Genomic DNA, 18,549 nt, shown 5'->3' with positions numbered 1-18,549 from the left:
GTGTGTGTTGTACATGCAATGTCTTGTTATTGTCTAACTGTACAAGAGTTGTCGGCGACATATCGCAGTACGTCACGTGACCAGATTAGTTTCGGGGTGGTCGTGAGTAAACTTTACGTGAAATTCAAATCAACAAAATCAGTAAACAGAATCAAATAAATTGACGGAGACTTATATATATCTACTACTTTTCAGACCGTTTGCATCATCGCGTAAAAAGGTATGAAAGTATTGCTATTTATTCTGCTACGGAAGCCCATTAGAGCCACACGTGTTTTTGATTTGATTTTGAAAATTCTAAGTTCTTATATGGCAACAGTGTCAGCTCAAAGAAGAAAGGGAAGACTTGGGAAGCTCTTTTGGTGAATTCAGTTTATCTTGAATTTCCATCTTAATAAATTGAAGTTCCAAGACACTGTAAGACGGGTGGTCCAGTTGTCTAAGTCGCCGCTATTCGCTGTGCAGAGTTGCGTCCCTTGGACACGCCAGAAACCTATGATTGTGGGTTCGAATCCCGGTTCGCCCCAATTATGTTTCTAGGTTTGTCAGCACCATACCCGTGCTCGTGGGTTTCACCAAAGTGGTAAACGTCTGAGACCTGCATAACTTCGGGCTTTCCTCCCACATTAAGCTAACACGCCGTGATATAACTGGAATAATGTTAAAAGCGGCGTTAAACCCAACTCACTCACTCACTCTTCAGTCGGGAAACGTTGTGCCTGCTGATGTCGTGTGTCGGCGCCGGTATTGTTGTACTCGTCATGGGTGTAGTCTCTCCCCGTACTGCATGAAGACAGTGAGTGAGTGAGTGAGTGTGTGGAACAGTTTTTCAGTCGGTGGCGTGTGTGCAGATGTAGGTGTAAATATCCTGTATTTATGGATGTCTGAGACTTTTTACCAGCTTGGTGGAGCCCCGCGCACATTCCCATTATCAGCGGATCCTGTCCTTACTAAGGGACGCAAGCGATATCTCCCGTGGGAGCCACTCTCAGGGGATAAATCCAAGTAACGACCAGATTTTGAACAGACAATTTATCTTAACATTGTATTCTTACCAAAGATTAATTTTTTTGTTTAAATTTCCATTCGACCGCCGCTCCCTCTGAGACTTGAGATGAAAAACAAAACAGTGTTCAAAACAGTTGTCAAATGTCTCGATTGTCTTGTACACAATGTCTAAAATTATACTACAACAATCTGTAAACGCGGCAACCATTTCACTTTTCTTTTATAAGACCAGAATGATTTTAATAATTTATTGTCTATTTTAATTGTTTGTCTCTTTAAGACGTGTACTCGTGTACTCTTTAATATACATGCTGTGAAACCCCTTTAACGTGAATCTCGTGGACTCGGCATATCACACAAAATGATGTACTTCCATAGTCTCGATGCCCGCATGGAATACTTACTTTGGCGAAGAATCGATAACTTTGTTGTGGTCTTGACGACTTCCTGTAATAGATGTTTCACTGCATCGCAATAACAATGTGTGGCCAGAGTGACGCGTGCAACAGGAAGCACGTGACGTATCACGTGACCGGTGTTTGCCCGCAGCCCCAGTTGGGCAGGCGTCTCCACCACACTGGATGTAATGCAATGGATTTTGTAAATAAAATTATCTACCTAGCGTGATTGTTAATTTCATAAATATTCCATACTTTCAACGATTTCAGATTCGAACCCATTCTTCAGGTTGACGCGTGAACGCTGGAACAGTTAGACTAGTCGTGCGTTGGTTGGTTGGTTGTTTAACGCCGCACTCAGCAATATTCCAGCTATATGACGGCGGTCTGTAAATAATCGAGTCTGGACCAGACAATCCAGTGATTGACATCATGAGCATCGATGAGAAACGACGGGAGTAGCGGGCACTTTGATTTTGGATAAGAGCCTGGGCTTCCAACAGAGGTGAGATCTGGTTGCCATGGTTTCAACGCAGAGAATCATAGGTGCAGGTGTCTTATATCTAAGTGGCGGGTTATAGTAAACTCCTTCACAGCTCTCGGCATCTCATCAAAGATTTGAATAATCTATTGTTCTCGATGCCTTAGGTTCGGTACCTCCCACTCTGTTGACTGACATTGGGAGAGTACCCGGGTTTGCTACCAGGAATACAGCCCTTCTGACAATCTGGGTAATACAGAAGGCTGCAGTGTTGGGGAGTCTTCACATTCTCCGAAAAGTTCTGGGTGTGTTTGACTAGGCAGCGCTTTGTTATCTACCTGCTGTTATCTAGATACGTTATGGTCAGTATACACACAGGTCATAGTACACTGGACAATGGAGAGCGCAGCCTCTCCATCTGAGGCAAGATTATACTGCGCTGAACTTTAAGTTTAGTCACTGACTATTCGTTTCAATGTGCATTCCTCTTTCCTATATGGACTCCGTATTACCTGATCCGTGAAGATCCAGGGTAGAACAGGTCTTCAGCAACCCATGCCTGTAGCCGCGAAGATCCAGGGTAGAATAGGTCTTCAGCATCCCATGCTTGCCGTAAAACGTGACTGTGCTTGTCTTAAGAGGCAACTAACGGGATCGGGTGGTCAGGCTCACTGACTTGGTTGATGCTTGTCATCGTTTCCTAAGCACGTGGATCAATGCGCATGATGTCAATCACTGGACTGTCTGGTCCAGATTCGATAATTTACAGCCCGCTGTATTATAGCTGGAATATTGAGTGCTTTTGGTTTGTTGGTTTGCATATTCCAGCTATATGATGATGGCGGTCTGTAAATAATCGAGTCTGGACCAGACAATCCAGTGATTGACATCATGAGCATCAATCCACGCAATTGGGATCGATGACATGTATCAACCAAGTCAGCGAGCCTGACCACCCGATCCCGTTAGTCGCCTTTTACGGCAAGTATAGGTTGCTGAAGACCTAGTCTACCCCGGAATCTTCACGGGTCATATTGAGTGCGGCAACAAACAATTGATAAATGGGCCCTGGGTCAGCCATCCACGATGCAACGCCTTCCTGCGGGCCTGAGTAGTGGTTGGTTGGTTTGTTGTTCAATGTCGACATACTGTCACCTTGAACATCAAGCGGATATAAACCCTCGAGGTGAGAGCGAGCCATCTGTCATGACCAGACTCGAGTATTTTACCTCCACTTCGATCAATACACACAAGATACAGTCGTCCACATGTGGGGGTACTGGGAGCATTCTCATTCAAGTCAGATGATAGTCCTCGCTATCGCTAAACAAAGATCCAAGGGTATCCCATTACTGGCCACGTCAGAGTGACCTTTCGCAAATTTTGACCAACAAGTGGCATGACAGAAAAGAAGCCGACATTAGTCAATAAGAAGGCAGCTTTCTCGTGCTTTACGGCACCAAACTGGCGCCTACACTTTGAAACACATTTTGACAAATTCTCGATAGAAAATTTGAACACGGAACAAAGGAACATTCTAGAATGGCTAAGAGATGGCCTAGAGTGTGTTGGTTCAGGCATAAAGGCCGTAACTGTCCTTCGGAATACCCCGTGTTTAATCTTTCGAGGTTACATGATCAGAAATCAAATTTAGGCCGTCACGTTCATGATCTGGTAAGCGACGCTCTGATTGGTCAGATGGAAGGTCGTTAAGATGTGACCCGTAATGGGATCTCCTCGGGTCTTTGTTAAGAGGTGACGAGAACAAACATCTGATTTTAATGAGAGTTGAACGTCATAGCAGTCTGTCGACATCAGTGGAATGGCGTCATGTTCAAGTAGCTGGTACCTGTCTACAAATTAAGTAGCTGGTATTTGTCTACAAATTAAGTAGCTGGTATTTGTCTACAAATTAAGTAGCTGGCATTCGACTACAAATTAAGCAGCTGGTATTTGTCTACAAATTAAGCAACTGGTGTTTGTCTACAAATCAGGCTGCTGGTATTGTCTACAAATTAAGTAGCTGGTATTTGTCTACAAATTAAGCAACTGGTATTTGTCTACAAATTAAGTAGCTGGTATTAAGTAGCCTGGACAACAACAGATGGTGGCACCACCAGTCCGGACAACACCAGCCTGGACGATAACAGATGGTGGCACCACCCGCCTGGACGACAACAGATGGTGGCACCACCAGCCTGGACGACAACAGATGGTGGCACCACCAGCCTGGACGATAACAGATGGTGGCACCACCAGCCTGGACAACAGATGGTCAACACTCACAGCCATCAGCTTGAAAAGAGCAGATGACTGAACGCCCTTCAGCAGCGAGTATATGGATAAATCTATAATTTATTATATTTATACCATGTACTGATCCTTAAGTCAGATCTCACAAGCACAGGGAGCTGGTGATCTGTCCTGTCCTCCTGTAGGTACATTACTTATGTTGGTTTGTTGTTTAATGCCGCACTCAGCAATAGTCAAGCTATATGACGGCGGTCTGTAAGTAATCGCGTCTGGACCAGACAATCCAGTGACTTATATCATGAGCATCGATCCACGCAATTGGGATCGATGACATGTATCAACCAAGTCAGCGAGCCTGACCACCCGATCCCGTTAGTCGCCTCTTACGACAAGCAGTCGCCTTTTACGGCAAGTATGGATTGCTGAAGACCTATTCTACCTCGGAATCTTCACGGGACACATTACTTATCTAAAACCACAGGTCCAACCCACTCACACAGCCGACTCTACAGTAGTGTCATACACACTTAAATATCATCTATTTTGCCACAACTGACAGTCAAAGATTTCAAATTAAAAACTACACGAGTTGTGTTTGACAACAGGAAACAAGATGTACAAAATGATTTATTTATCACAGATTCTTACAGAATGCTTTTATCACTGTGTGCACCGAGACCTGGTTAATCCAAACAGTGATCGGGTGGTCAGGCTCGCTGACTTGGTTGATACAGGTCATCGAATCTCAACTGCGTGGATCGATGCTAATGATGTCAATCACTGGATTGTCTGACCCATACTCGAAGATTTACAGACCACTCTCATATAGCTGGAATATTGCCCAGTGCGGTGTTTAACATCAAACAGAGTGAAATGGTCCGAGAATAAATGAATCATGTAATGTTTGTTGCTTGAAGCCACACCGACCAATATTCCAGCTGTGTGATGTCGGTCTGTAAATAATTGTGTCCGAAACCAGAAAAAGTAGTGACTGATATTATGGACAGATCCCACAACCAAGTTAACGAGTGTGACCACTTGATCCATGGTTACTGCATGAGCTTCCTCTAATTCATGCAGGTTTCCAGATTAATGGAGTTTCAGTGTACAAAGTAACCTGCACATAACATCACTTGTGGCAGCTCTCCCACACTCACTTGCTCTGATGTAGGTCATCATATGTAGGGTGAGTGAGTGAGTGAGTGAGTGAGTGAGTGAGAAGGCAGTTCACTGTATGCAACAGACCCATTCGTGACCAACTCGTGTTATTCCGGGACAAGCCAAATAGCAACTCGTGCCCCTCGCATGGCCATTTTTGAGACGCAAACAGGGATACCTAAAAGAATTGTCAACTCGTTGCGTAATGGTCAACATATATTTCCCCATATATCATATATATTTCAGATGCAATTAAAAGCACACTGGTATGTGCAGAATTATACAGTATGATTGAAAACATTTAACGGTGTCCTGGGTATATTTTTAGATGCAAGACATACGTAAAATCAAAAATGATTTCTGAGGGATTCTTTGACGAAGAACTTGAAATCAGAGGCGCATTCTGATTGGTTTGTCGTATTTTCGCACATAACATTCATCGATAGGGGACGAGTCTTCTTGCAGGATACGGAAGGGGGTGAGTGAAGACGAATGGATCAGAATACGACTGTCATCAACCCAATTGTTTCAGACCTACATCTGTAAGCTTGTGGAGGACAGCATGTGAATGAGGCCATACTATGGTTGTCATGGTGATGACCTACTTTCATTCAGGTCCATTTCAACATGAGGTCCTGGGGTCGCTGTGTCGGCAACACAACAGATTCCCCAAACAAAGAAAGAGAGTAGAACACAACAACATTCGCCTAGCAGGAAATGGGTCCCTGGTAGGATAAAATGGCAATGTCGTTGTTAACCTCCTGACACCTAACAGGCAGTTTCGGTTGTATACTCTCCATGGAGCTGAGAATGATTGTTGAGTGCACACTTTTCACGTGATCGGAGTAATAATAGCGCTCTGAGCATGCCCGTGTGGTGTGGAAATATGCACAATATAAATGGCAGATTATTATTATTATTATTATTAAAATAACATTATCAAGCAACTTTAAAAAGACACTCAATGTGAAGGGACGGAGTGAGCTGAGACAGTGAGATTAAAATATAATATCCAATATACAATCATGCACACTACCTCTGGGCCCTTTTCCACAAAGGTGTCTTAGCGTTCAGAAAATCATCCCATTACTTAACATTGACTTGTAATAATCATACCGCTAAGATTGTCTTATAACAATGGGTCCTGGGCCCACTTGCACAAAACGATCTTAGCACCAAGATTATTTTAAGCCTATGTCAAAGTATGGGAATTAAGACCATCTTAGCGCAAAGATTGCTATGTGCAAGTGGGCCCTGGTCTACTGAGACGTATGAATTGTCTCTCCTTGTACACAGGTAACAGCTGATATGCTGTTGGAGAGGACTGGTCTCAGAGTTTGGCAGAATCAAGGGTCAAACTGAGGGACTCTGACAGACAGATACCATGTATATACATTTCTATGATGTACAAATAAAAACATGAACATTGACTTCAACTGGTATTCTTTAACAAATGATCAGTGTAAAGCTGTAGGCTTTACACCACTCTTAGCAATATTCCAGCATCAAAGCAGGGCACACCATATTGTAGCCATGTGGGGAATCGAACCCGGGACTTCGGCATGACGAGTGAATGCTTTAACCACCAGGCTACCAGGGCAGATCAAGCCTTTATTACAGGGAGGGGTCGAAATATCAAAATCCTCTCTCAGTGGGGGTTGGGGAAAAGGGGGGATTGTCTAATACTATGTTTGGTTTTCAAAAAGGGGGGGGTTGGACCCCTTCGACCCCTCTGGATCCGCCTTTGGGCTACCCCCCCCCCCCCCCCCCCCCACACACACACACACACACACCCAAGCTGCTGGAAGGTTAAAGAGATGCATGACTCTTCAGCACGAGCTGATGGAGATACAGAAGGTGCTGGGGCCGTGATGCTGCAGCCATACAGGACAACAGCGACACTTCATCACTCACATGACTAACAGACCCACATAGACAAACAAAATACCTCAAGCAATAAGCAGACAGCAAGCACCTAAAAGTTCCCCTCGATTACTAAAATAAATTGGATTGAGCAGTTAGAAATTCAATGAAAATGTTTAATGTCCCCAAACCTTCCACAGATCGATAGTTTAGGACAGTTGACATCCAACATCATGAATGTCTTGATCAGACAGTTGAATGTGCCACAGGCAATGTTCTTCAAGTCAGCAGTCAACACACACAGGAGTATTCTACCTCTATATAATACATATACTGCCCACTTGAAGTACCAGTGACAATGTCCAAGTCTCGCCCTGGATATACTGTCAACATTCTGGTCAGGTTCAACATTCAACAACTCCTGACTGGTGTATGTAGTATGTGGGTACACTTGATACAGGCGCTGTGGTCTGCCAGTCAGTTCCTGGTAGTCAATGAATCCCCCTTGAATGATGCCATGGAGCATTCCCGACCTATGTGTCCCCGGTCATGATAGCGATGAACTCATCCTCGTCAACTGCAAGGATAAACATAAAGTCAGACGCTGAGCAATCTCATAAAAAACAGGGCCCTGTTCCACAAAGCGATCTTAGCGCTAAGACTGTCATAAACCTGTGTTAAAGTATGGGAGTTACGATCATCTTAGCGCTAAAATCGCTTTGTGGAACGGGCCCCTGATCTTTTTCTCTGATATGTTACCTGATTATGTGGAGATCTGACAAACCCTTCATCAAGTTCCTGGGACGATCACACTGTTGACAGGCCAGTGTGTTTGACACCTCACGTGAGGACCAGTTCTTGCTAAGTTGTCTATTGGTTGGTTGGTTGGTTGGTTGTTTAACATCGCACTCAGCAATATTCCAGCTATATGACGGCGGTCTGTAAATAATCCAGTCTGGACAAGACAATCCAGTGATTAATATCATGAGTATTGATCTACTCAATTGGGATCGATGACATGCATCAACCAAGTCAGCGAGCCCGACCACACGATCCTGTTAGTCGCCTTTTACGACAAGCATAGTCACCTTTTTACGGCAAGCATGGGTTGCTGAAGACCTTTTCTACCCCGGAATCTTCACGGGTAAGTTGTCTATTGCACTGAACACTAGGACTGGGACAATACACCAACTGCGATCCGATACATATCACGATACCTTGCTCACGATCCGATACAAATCACGATATTTGCATGTCGTCTTATCTGTGGTGTGTGAGCCATGTTTTTCATAGACGGGATGGCCAAATACCTGGCACACTCACAATTTACAGTTGCCAGTGTCATGGATGCCGCAATGGAAGAAAATATTTATGTTCTCACGACTCATTTTCACAAGTAATAAGTGTTTGGTGTAACATTTATTGAAGGATACATTTAAGGTAAGAATCAATACTTTTTACTTTGCGTGCGATTGTGATCGATACTTGTATCGAGAAGTTAACAGTCGCGATCCACGGATGCATCTGTGTAACATCCCACTACCACTGTACAGGACTCCACTGTTTGAGTGAGTGAGTGAGTGAGTTGGGTTTAACGCCGCTTTTAACATTATTCCAGTTATATCACGGCGTGTCAGCTTAATGTGGCGCCTGAGACGTCTGGGCCACCCATGACCCCCACTGTTGGATATATTTACTTATCTTTCCATGTTAAACAAAACAAATTCTCATAAATTATGTCAAGTGTATGTATAAATGGGATGACTGACCCACAATCCCTATCAAAAGTTGAGTTGTATATAATCTCTCACTTGTGTTCAAAATGTCAGAGGTGAAAGTTGATTAAATAAAAAGAATGGTGTTCCTTTTTGATTTTTTAGGGTTGACAAATTTGACAAAACTAGTAAAACATGTGTCTCCATAGGGCATGGATTATTTCTTCTCACATGATCCTGGAACAGTAAGGGGAGACTACTCACTCTCTCCATCTCCGTTGCGGTCAAACTCATCAATCATTGCTCTCAGCTCCTCATCAGTCATATTCTCTCCCAGCTCCCTGTAACAACACAGAGTACAGGGGATGTAAAACAACACTGCCTTCTGTTGTTGTTTGTTGTTTGTTGTTTACACCGCACTCAGCAATATTCCAGCTATATGACAGCGGTCTGTGAATAATCGAGTCTGGACCAGACAATCCAGTGATTGACATCATGCGCATCGATCCACGCACTTGGGATACGATGACATGCATCAACCAAGTCAGTGAGCCTGACCATCCGATCCTGTTAGTCGCCTTTTACGACAAGCATGGGTTGCTGAAGACCTATTCTAACCATGCTAACCCGGATCTTTACGCGTCTCTGTTGTTGGAGGTGTGCGCACAACAAACAGGCTTTCAAGTCATCTATATCATGCTCAGTGTCACAGGTCCTAGGTCCACTTGCACAAAGCGGTCTTAGCGCTAAGATGATCGTAACTCCCATACTTTAACGTAGGCTTACAACAGTCGTAGTGCTAAGATCGCTGTGTGAAAGTGGGCCTAGGGCAACAGCGAAACCTCATGATCAACAGGGCTGCGACGATACACCACCTGTGTGATGCGATACACAGCATGATACCTTGCCCATGATACGATAAGTATCATGATACGTGCATGTGCTCTTGTCACTCTTTTCAAAGACAGGATGGCCAAGTACCTGTGACACTGATGATTTACAGTTGGCAGTGTCAATTTTGGCACAATGGATGAAAATTAAATTAGTGTTTGCTTGATGTAGCAGTTATTAAAGAATACATTTAAAGTATGAATTAATATTTTCACTTATTGTTCGACTGAGATTGAAGGGAAGTTGTTTGTTTGTTGTTGAACGCCACACTCAGCAATATTCCACCTATATGACGGCGGTCTGTAAATAATCGAGTCTGGACCAGACAATCCAGTGATTGACATCATGAACATCAATCCACGCAATTGGGATCGAAGACATGCATCAACCAAGTCAGTGAGTCTGACCATCCAATCCGGTTAGTCGCCTCTTACAACAAGCATAGTCGCCTTTTACGACAAGCATAGTCGCCTTTTACGACAAGCATAGCCTATTCATGGCCTATTCTACCCTGGATCTTCCCGGGAGATCGGCCTATTACTGCTGTGACCTTCACACAGATAGACAGACATCATCACTGGTCATCAAGTTTCACATCTGCAGTTTACCACTTTGGTGAAACCCACGAGCACGGTTATGGTGCTGACAAACCTAGAAACATAATTGTGGCGAACTAGGATTCAAACCCAAAAACATAGGTTTGTGGCGTGTCCAAGGGACCCAACTCTGCACAGTGAATCGTGGCGCCTTAGACGACTGGGCCACCAGGGCCCCTGCAGTGTACAGAGAGATCTTGTCAGCGTTCATCACATACCTTGCTACTCGGCGCAGGTTTCGGAGGCTGATCTTGCCGGACGTGTCATCATCAAACAGCTTGAAGGCCTTCAGGATCTCCTCCTGCGGGTCCCGCTCCAGCATCATGTCCGTCACTGGCGAGGAGACACGAGGAGACAATAGTGACAACAACACGATAAAGGTAACTGAAGGTAATTTGGATTTAGTTAAAATCTAGAATCACTGAATTCCTGTTGGAAAAAATGCGACCAAAAAATACAGAACAGTGTAACAGTATAAAGGAATGATGTCACAGCATGGTATGACGTCATCAGTGGAGTGTCACAGCATGGTATGACGTCATCAGTGGAGTGTCACAGCATGGTATGACGTCATCAGTGGAGTGTCACAGCATGGTATGACGTCATCAGTGGAGTGTCACAGCATGGTATGACGTCATCAGTGGAGTGTCACAGCATGGTATGACGTCATCAGTGGAGTGTCACAGCATGGTATGACGTCATCAGTGGAGTGTCACAGCATGGTATGACGTCATCAGTGGAGTGTCACAGCATGGTATGACGTCATCAGTGAAATGTCACAGCATGGTATGACGTCATCAGTGAAATGTCACTGCATGGTATGACATCATCAGTGGAATGTCACAGCATGGTATGACGTCATCATTGAAATGTCACTGCATGGTATGACATCATCAGTGGAATGTCACAGCATGGTATGACATCATCAGTGGATTGTCACTGCGTGTCAGAAATCCAATAGATACTTAAATGCCCATGATTTATCTATTTGCTAAAACAGTAGCATGCTCACACAAGATGAACTGTCATCATGTTCCTCCAGTCATGGTAAGAACAGTACACTGCAATTTATCATACTTTTATGCAAAATAGTTCACATAAAGGAAACAATTTCCCTGCGTGCCTCTAAAATATACCCAATTTGCATACAAGGGACAATCATTAAACTAGTTGCATACATAAAACAAACAGACTTACAAACTTCATTAAAGTCATCAAATGTGATCTTTCCGGTGCCTTCCCTGTCATAATCTCTCAGAACTTTCAGGACGTCAGCTTTCTTCACATCAAAGCCCAGTGCTCGCATAGCAACCTGAAACATCAGTCAGCATATATTGAGGAGAAACAGTTGACAAGTGAATAGTGCAAGCTTGAATCAGTGTGAATATTTGGAAAGATTCAGCTTCAGTCCTAGCTTAGCATCTTCCCTTCAGGACTGTGTCTTGTTTCTAACTTCCTGTTATAGCCTTGCTGAGATCATGGGGATATGTTTCTGCATTGTTGCTGGATGTGGTGAATTGTTGCTGGATGTGGTGAATTGTTGCTGGATGTTGTGTATTGTTGTTGGGTATGGTATATTGTTGTTGGATGTGGTCTATTGTTGTTGGATGTGGTGTATTGTTGCTAGATGTGGTGTATTGTTGCTGGATGTGGTGTATTGTCACTGGATGTGGTGTATTGTTGCTGGATGTGGTGTATTGTTGTTGGATGTGGTGTATTGTCACTGGATGTGGTGTATTGTTGTTGGATGTGGTGTATTGTTGCTGGATGTGGTGTATTGTTGTTGGGTATGGTGTATTGTTGTTGGATGTGATCTATTGTTGCTGGATGTGGTGTATTGTTGCTGGGTGTGGTGTATTGTTGCTGGATGTGGTGTATTGTTGCTGGATGTGGTGTATTGTTGCTGGATGTGGTGTATTGTTGCTGGATGTTGTGTATTGTTGTTGGGTATGGTGTATTGTTGTTAGACGTGGTGTATTGTTGTTGGATGTGGTCTATTGTTGCTGGATGTGGTGTATTGTTGCTGGATGTGGTGTATTGATGCTGGATGTGGTGTATTGTTGCTGGATGTGGTGTATGTTGCTAGATGTGGTGTATTGTTGCTGGATGTGGTGTATTGTTGCTGGATGTGGTGTTTTGTTGCTGGATGTGGTGTATTGTTGCTGGATGTGGTGTATTGTTGCTGGATGTGGTGTATTGTTGCTGGATGTGGTGTATTGTTGTTGGATGTTGTGTATTGTTGCTGGATGTGGTGTATTGTCACTGGATGTGGTGTATTGATGCTGGATGTGGTGTATTGTTGTTGGATGTGGTGTATTGTTGTTGGATGTGGTGTATTGTTGTTGGATGTGGTGTATTGTTGTTGGATGTGGTGTATTGTTGTTGGATGTGGTGTATTGTTTCTGGATGTTGTGTATTGTTGTTGGGTGTGGTGTATTGTTGTTGGGTGTGGTGTATTGTTGTTAGGTATGGTGTATTGTTGTTGGATGTGGTCTATTGTTGCTGGATGTGGTGAATTGTTGCTGGATGTTGTGTATTGTTGTTGGGTATGGTGTATTGTTGTTGGATGTGGTCTATTGTTGTTGGATGTGGTGTATTGTTGCTAGATGTGGTGTATTGTTGCTGGATGTGGTGTATTGTCACTGGATGTGGTGTATTGTTGCTGGATGTGGTGTATTGTTGTTGGATGTGGTGTATTGTCACTGGATGTGGTGTATTGTTGTTGGATGTGGTGTATTGTTGCTGGATGTGGTGTATTGTTGTTGGGTATGGTGTATTGTTGTTGGATGTGATCTATTGTTGCTGGATGTGGTGTATTGTTGCTGGGTGTGGTGTATTGTTGCTGGATGTGGTGTATTGTTGCTGGATGTGGTGTATTGTTGCTGGATGTGGTGTATTGTTGCTGGATGTTGTGTATTGTTGTTGGGTATGGTGTATTGTTGTTAGACGTGGTGTATTGTTGTTGGATGTGGTGTATTGTTGCTGGATGTAGTGTATTGTTGCTGGATGTTGTGTATCGTTGTTGGGTATGGTGTATTGTTGTTGGATGTGGTCTATTGTTGCTGGATGTTGTGTATTGTTGTTGGGTATGGTGTATTGTTGTTGGATGTGGTCTATTGTTGTTGGATGTGGTGTATTGTTGCTAGATGTGGTGTATTGTTGCTGGATGTGGTGTATTGTCACTGGATGTGGTGTATTGTTGCTGGATGTGGTGTATTGTTGTTGGATGTGGTGTATTGTCACTGGATGTGGTGTATTGTTGTTGGATGTGGTGTATTGTTGCTGGATGTGGTGTATTATTGTTGGGTATGGTGTATTGTTGTTGGATGTGATCTATTGTTGCTGGATGTGGTGTATTGTTGCTGGGTGTGGTGTATTGTTGCTGGATGTGGTGTATTGTTGCTGGATGTGGTGTATTGTTGCTGGATGTGGTGTATTGTTGCTGGATGTGGTGTATTGTTGTTGGGTATGGTGTATTGTTGTTAGACGTGGTGTATTGTTGTTGGATGTGGTGTATTGTTGCTGGATGTAGTGTATTGTTGCTGGATGTTGTGTATCGTTGTTGGGTATGGTGTATTGTTGTTGGATGTGGTCTATTGTTGCTGGATGTGGTGTATTGTTGCTGGATGTGGTGTATTGATGCTGGATGTGGTGTATTGTTGCTGGATGTGGTGTATGTTGCTAGATGTGGTGTATTGTTGCTGGATGTGGTGTATTGTTGCTGGATGTGGTGTTTTGTTGCTGGATGTGGTGTATTGTTGCTGGATGTGGTGTATTGTTGCTGGATGTGGTGTTTTGTTGCTGGATGTGGTGTATTGTTGTTGGATGTTGTGTATTGTTGCTGGATGTGGTGTATTGTCACTGGATGTGGTGTATTGTTGTTGGATGTGGTGTATTGTCACTGGATGTGGTGTATTGTTGTTGGATGTGGTGTATTGTTGTTGGATGTGGTGTATTGTTGCTGGATGTGGTGTATTGTTTCTGGATGTTGTGTATTGTTGTTGGGTGTGGTGTATTGTTGTTGGGTGTGGTGTATTGTTGTTAGGTATGGTGTATTGTTGTTGGATGTGGTCTATTGTTGCTGGATGTGGTGTATTGTTGCTGGTTGTGGTGTATTGTTGCTGGATGTGGTGTATGTTGCTAGATGTGGTGTATTGTTGTTGGATGTGGTGTATTGTTGCTGGTTGTGGTGTATTGTTGCTAGATGTGGTGTATGTTGCTAGATGTGGTGTATTGTTGTTAGGTATGGTGTATTGTCACTGGATGTGGTGTATTGTTGCTGGATGTGGTGTATTGTTGTTGGATGTGGTGTATTGTCACTGGATGTGGTGTATGTTGCTAGATGTGGTGTATTGTTGTTGGATGTGGTGTATTGTCACTGGATGTGGTGTATTGTCGCTGGATGTGGTGTATTGTTGCTGGGTGTGGTGTATTGTTGTTGGATGTGGTGTATGTTGCTAGATGTGGTGTATTGTTGTTGGATGTGGTGTATTGTCACTGGATGTGGTGTACTGATGCTGGATGTGGTGTATTGTTGTTGGATGTGGTGTATGTTGCTAGATGTGGTGTATTTTTGCAGGATGTGGTGTATTGTTGCTGGACGTGGTGCATAGTTCTGTCGGGTCACTTTGAGTTTGTGCTAGTCTATAGCTATAGCTTGTCGGTGTGTATTGTCACTGGATGTGATGTACAGTTCTGTCTTGTTACCTTGAGCTCACGCTCGCCGACTTGGTTGAAGCATGTCATCGATCCCAATTGCATGGATTGATGCTCATGATATCAATCACTGGATTGTCTGGTCCAGACATGATTATTTACAGACAGCCGTCATATAGCTGGAATATTGCTGAGTGCGGCGTAAACAACAAACAAACAACCAACCTTGAGCTCATGGTAGTCTATAGCTCTGTCCTTGTCGGTGTCAAACAGGTCAAAGGCCTCCTTGATCTCCTGTTTCTGTTCCTCGGCTAATTCCCTCTTCTTCTTCTTCTTGCTCTTGTCCAGGGCAAACTCCGCTCTGCAACAGACAGTGAGTGAGTGTGTGAGTGAGTGTGTGAGTGTGTGAGTGAGTGAGTGAGTGAGTGAGTGTGTGAGTGAGTGAGTGAGTGAGTGAGTGAGTGAGTGAGTGAGTGAGAGTGGTTTTACGCCGCTTTTAGCAATATTCCAGCAATATCACGGCGGGGGACATCAGAAATGGGCTTCACACATTGTACCCATGTCGGGAATCGAACCCGGGTCTTCGGCGTGACGAGCGAACGCTTTAACCACTTGCAACAGACAGCACCACGCTTCAGCTCAGCTGTATGATTGAGTCAAAACACGCAAATAAACTGACCATCCATCGGTGAGTTGTTACATGACCGTGTAATTTATTGTTTAACAACGACTGCAACAGTATTACATTGTTTCTGTTCAGTAGGAGTTTATTGCATTGTATCTGGACAATAATTAGTTGTCAGGAATGAAGTACCATATAATGTAATCAGTGATGAGGAAGTTATATTTAGACGCTCGAATTACCGTATACGCCATAATAAGCGACCAGGGCGCTCTCAAAATTAGAAATAGGGGGCTCTAATTAGAATAATATTTTGGTGAAAAAGTTGAAACATCAATTTCATGGTTTATGCTGACAGCCTGAAATGTTTATATACGACATACATATTTTTCCAGAATTTAATTGCCCATAATTAAGGATGCATATGACACACGAGTGCGTATTATACACTAATACATAAGTCTTGTACATTGATCAATCGGAATGGGTGCTGATTGGGATTGTTCACTAGCCAATATATTAAGAAATATTGCCGTGGGTGCTTATTAGAGCGGGGCGCTTATTATGTCGAATACAGTATATGTAAATTTCCGGAATAGTATGAATGGATGCCGAGCGTTTTAGAAACGTTGAATGTTCTGTGATGTTCAAGTGACACTGGACTGGTCTGGCACTGTGTGGAAAGTGTGGGTAGCTAGTTATACTACATAAGTGGAGTGGGCGCATGCCTGTCTCATCTCACATTTATCACCAGTGATTGTGTGATGATCACTTATCAACCTGGAATCTCAACATCGGGGACTTGACTACTGTTACGGATAGTTGAATATCATTATCGCTGCCATCGTATTTTCAATTTGATACTGCCAATGAAAATATTGTACTACCACTCTATTGCATACTGCCACTGTAATTGCTCAGCAGCAATTTGAATAGATTTGTCAACCTACTTAAATTTGTAATACAATTGTCATTGTATACAATTTGTTGGTTATTCATTGGTTTCACACTAAATGTTTTTACGTACAGATTTCTGGGAATTGACATACACAGTGTGACCATGTGACATGGACAGCACTAGACATATGGGATGTGAATAGTACCCCTTTATTAAAAACTGATATTTGCATAATAGTCACAGTAAGTCTGTGCCAAAACCTTTTGAGACTACTAGCCACAATATTTTAATTACAGCAATCACAGTGAGATCAGTCAAAAATCATGATAATGTGTGTGTTAATTCTTAATTTGAATCACTCGAGTTGTCAGGGGAATTTTAAGCTTAATTTGGATGTTTGGGACTCCCTTATGAGTTTGAGACAACAAGGCATTTGACACATCCAGTTCGACACATCCAGTTTGACACATCCAAGTATAAATAAAACCGAATTCAGAGGGACTGGATCAGAGCTCCAGATAAGCTTTTGGTGTTGTGGGTATTTTACCCATGCATTTTAAAATCACTGCGTATCAGTAATTCTATCTGGGTATTCAAATTTCTGTTACCCACTAGTTTTTACACATGTGGGTATTTAAGATAAATATTTAAAAACACTATTCATCTAGTCCCTGCAAACTGGTGTTGTGTGGGTTCGAAAGCTTTATAGGACTCAAAAATACCACGATTCTTCCACAAGAAAGTGTGATGGCAAATGATCATGATGTAACTGTCATCGTGGAGTTTGGCAAAGTTGACGGAATGCCTGTTTATAATTTCAAAATAAGTTGCTGATTTGCCAATCGAATATGCTGGGTTACTTCACAATATTTTGAATATACGCACAAGTTTTATTTTTGTAGCGTATCTGTAATGTTCGTTGCGTATTTGATACGCTTGGATATTATTTTACTGCATATTTCTGCATTTCTGATGCGTATTTTACGCAGATACGCAGCTTATCTGGATCTCTGCTGGATTGTGAGTTTGAGACACATTCAAGTTTGACACATCGAGGCTCGACTGTATGATGTGGGCTTTGTAAGAGTAGCCATGGTAACTGAACAGGTGACTGTACTGGCAATGGCGATGAGAGTTCCATCCTTCTCTACTGTTGTGTCTACTGCCAGGGCTGGGACGATACACCAACTGTGTGATCTGATATGTATCACAATACCTTACTCACGATCCGATATGTATCAGGATACTTGCATGTGCTCATATCTGTGGTGTGTAAACCATCTTTTTCATAGACAGGATGGCCACTTACCTGGCACACTGATGATGTACAGTTGCCAGTGTGAAGTTTGTTTTCACTATTAACTTGCACTACTGATTAGTGGAACAGTTATTAACTCAAACATTTAAGGTTTGCATCGATATTTTTTACCTTGTGTGTGACTGTGAACTAAGCTGACTGGTAAGACTCCCTCCCTCCACCCCCCAGAGGCAGAGTGGTGGAATACCCCATTTAAAATTACCATTACCCCATATACATATATAAAATCACAAGACTCACAACATAACACGTCTGGGTCTCTTGATCTATACCCCAATATACCCTCTCCTCTCCCTCAACCCCGAGATGGAATGGAAATTTTCTGTTTAAAATATTCAATATGTAAACAAATGACATGATCGCACATGAAAAAGTCAAATTCCACACCGAGACCAAACTACATATTTGACGGATACTTATGCAACATGCAGTTGATCAATAGCAGACGACAACAAGTTAGTTATGTTTGTTGTAATAACAGTTTTCAGCCAAATATAGGAAATCATTCGTTACCTTAGCGATAGACTCATCCTAACTGTTTCTCAATTACAGTTCAAGTTGATACTCGCGCGCCGCCAAATAGCTCTGTTAAAAGAGCCGCATCACCGTATCCAAGGTTATTTCAAAAAGATAGATTAGGAGGTGAACTGGGATATAAGCATGGATCGTTCGAATTTTTCATAATAAAAAAA

The 18,549-nt window shown here is 42.9% G+C and overlaps 1 protein-coding gene across 1 annotated transcript; it reads right to left on the bottom strand.

The window, feature by feature from the left end:
* Nucleotides 1–4,785: 4,785 nt before the first annotated feature.
* Nucleotides 4,786–18,437, bottom strand: LOC139477210 (centrin-3). The gene is made up of 6 exons (XM_071259770.1): nt 18,371–18,437; nt 15,245–15,380; nt 11,561–11,675; nt 10,582–10,696; nt 9,141–9,217; nt 4,786–7,738 (listed from the first exon to the last, which is right to left on the bottom strand). The coding sequence occupies exons 1-6, from the start codon at nt 18,385–18,387 to the stop codon at nt 7,695–7,697; spliced, it is 504 nt and encodes a 167-aa protein (XP_071115871.1). The 5' UTR covers nt 18,388–18,437; the 3' UTR covers nt 4,786–7,694.
* Nucleotides 18,438–18,549: the final 112 nt, after the last annotated feature.

Source organism: Haliotis cracherodii, unplaced genomic scaffold (genome assembly GCF_022045235.1).
Source record: "Haliotis cracherodii isolate W230 unplaced genomic scaffold, xgHalCrac1.p SCAF_32, whole genome shotgun sequence".
In the NCBI taxonomy this organism is placed as follows: Eukaryota; Metazoa; Mollusca; class Gastropoda; order Lepetellida; family Haliotidae; genus Haliotis; species Haliotis cracherodii.
The sequence above is the reverse complement of the archived record's forward strand: the minus strand, read 5'-3'. Positions and strand labels throughout refer to the sequence as shown.

Excerpts from the sequence above, each read along its gene's own strand:
- LOC139477210 (XM_071259770.1), bottom strand. Across the intron at positions 11,676-15,244 it reads TAGACTACCATGAGCTCAAG|GTTGCTATGCGAGCACTGGG; the intron begins GTTGGTTGTTTG and ends CTGATGTTTCAG. Across the intron at positions 7,739-9,140 it reads CCGCAACGGAGATGGAGAGA|TTGACGAGGATGAGTTCATC; the intron begins GTGAGTAGTCTC and ends TTATCCTTGCAG.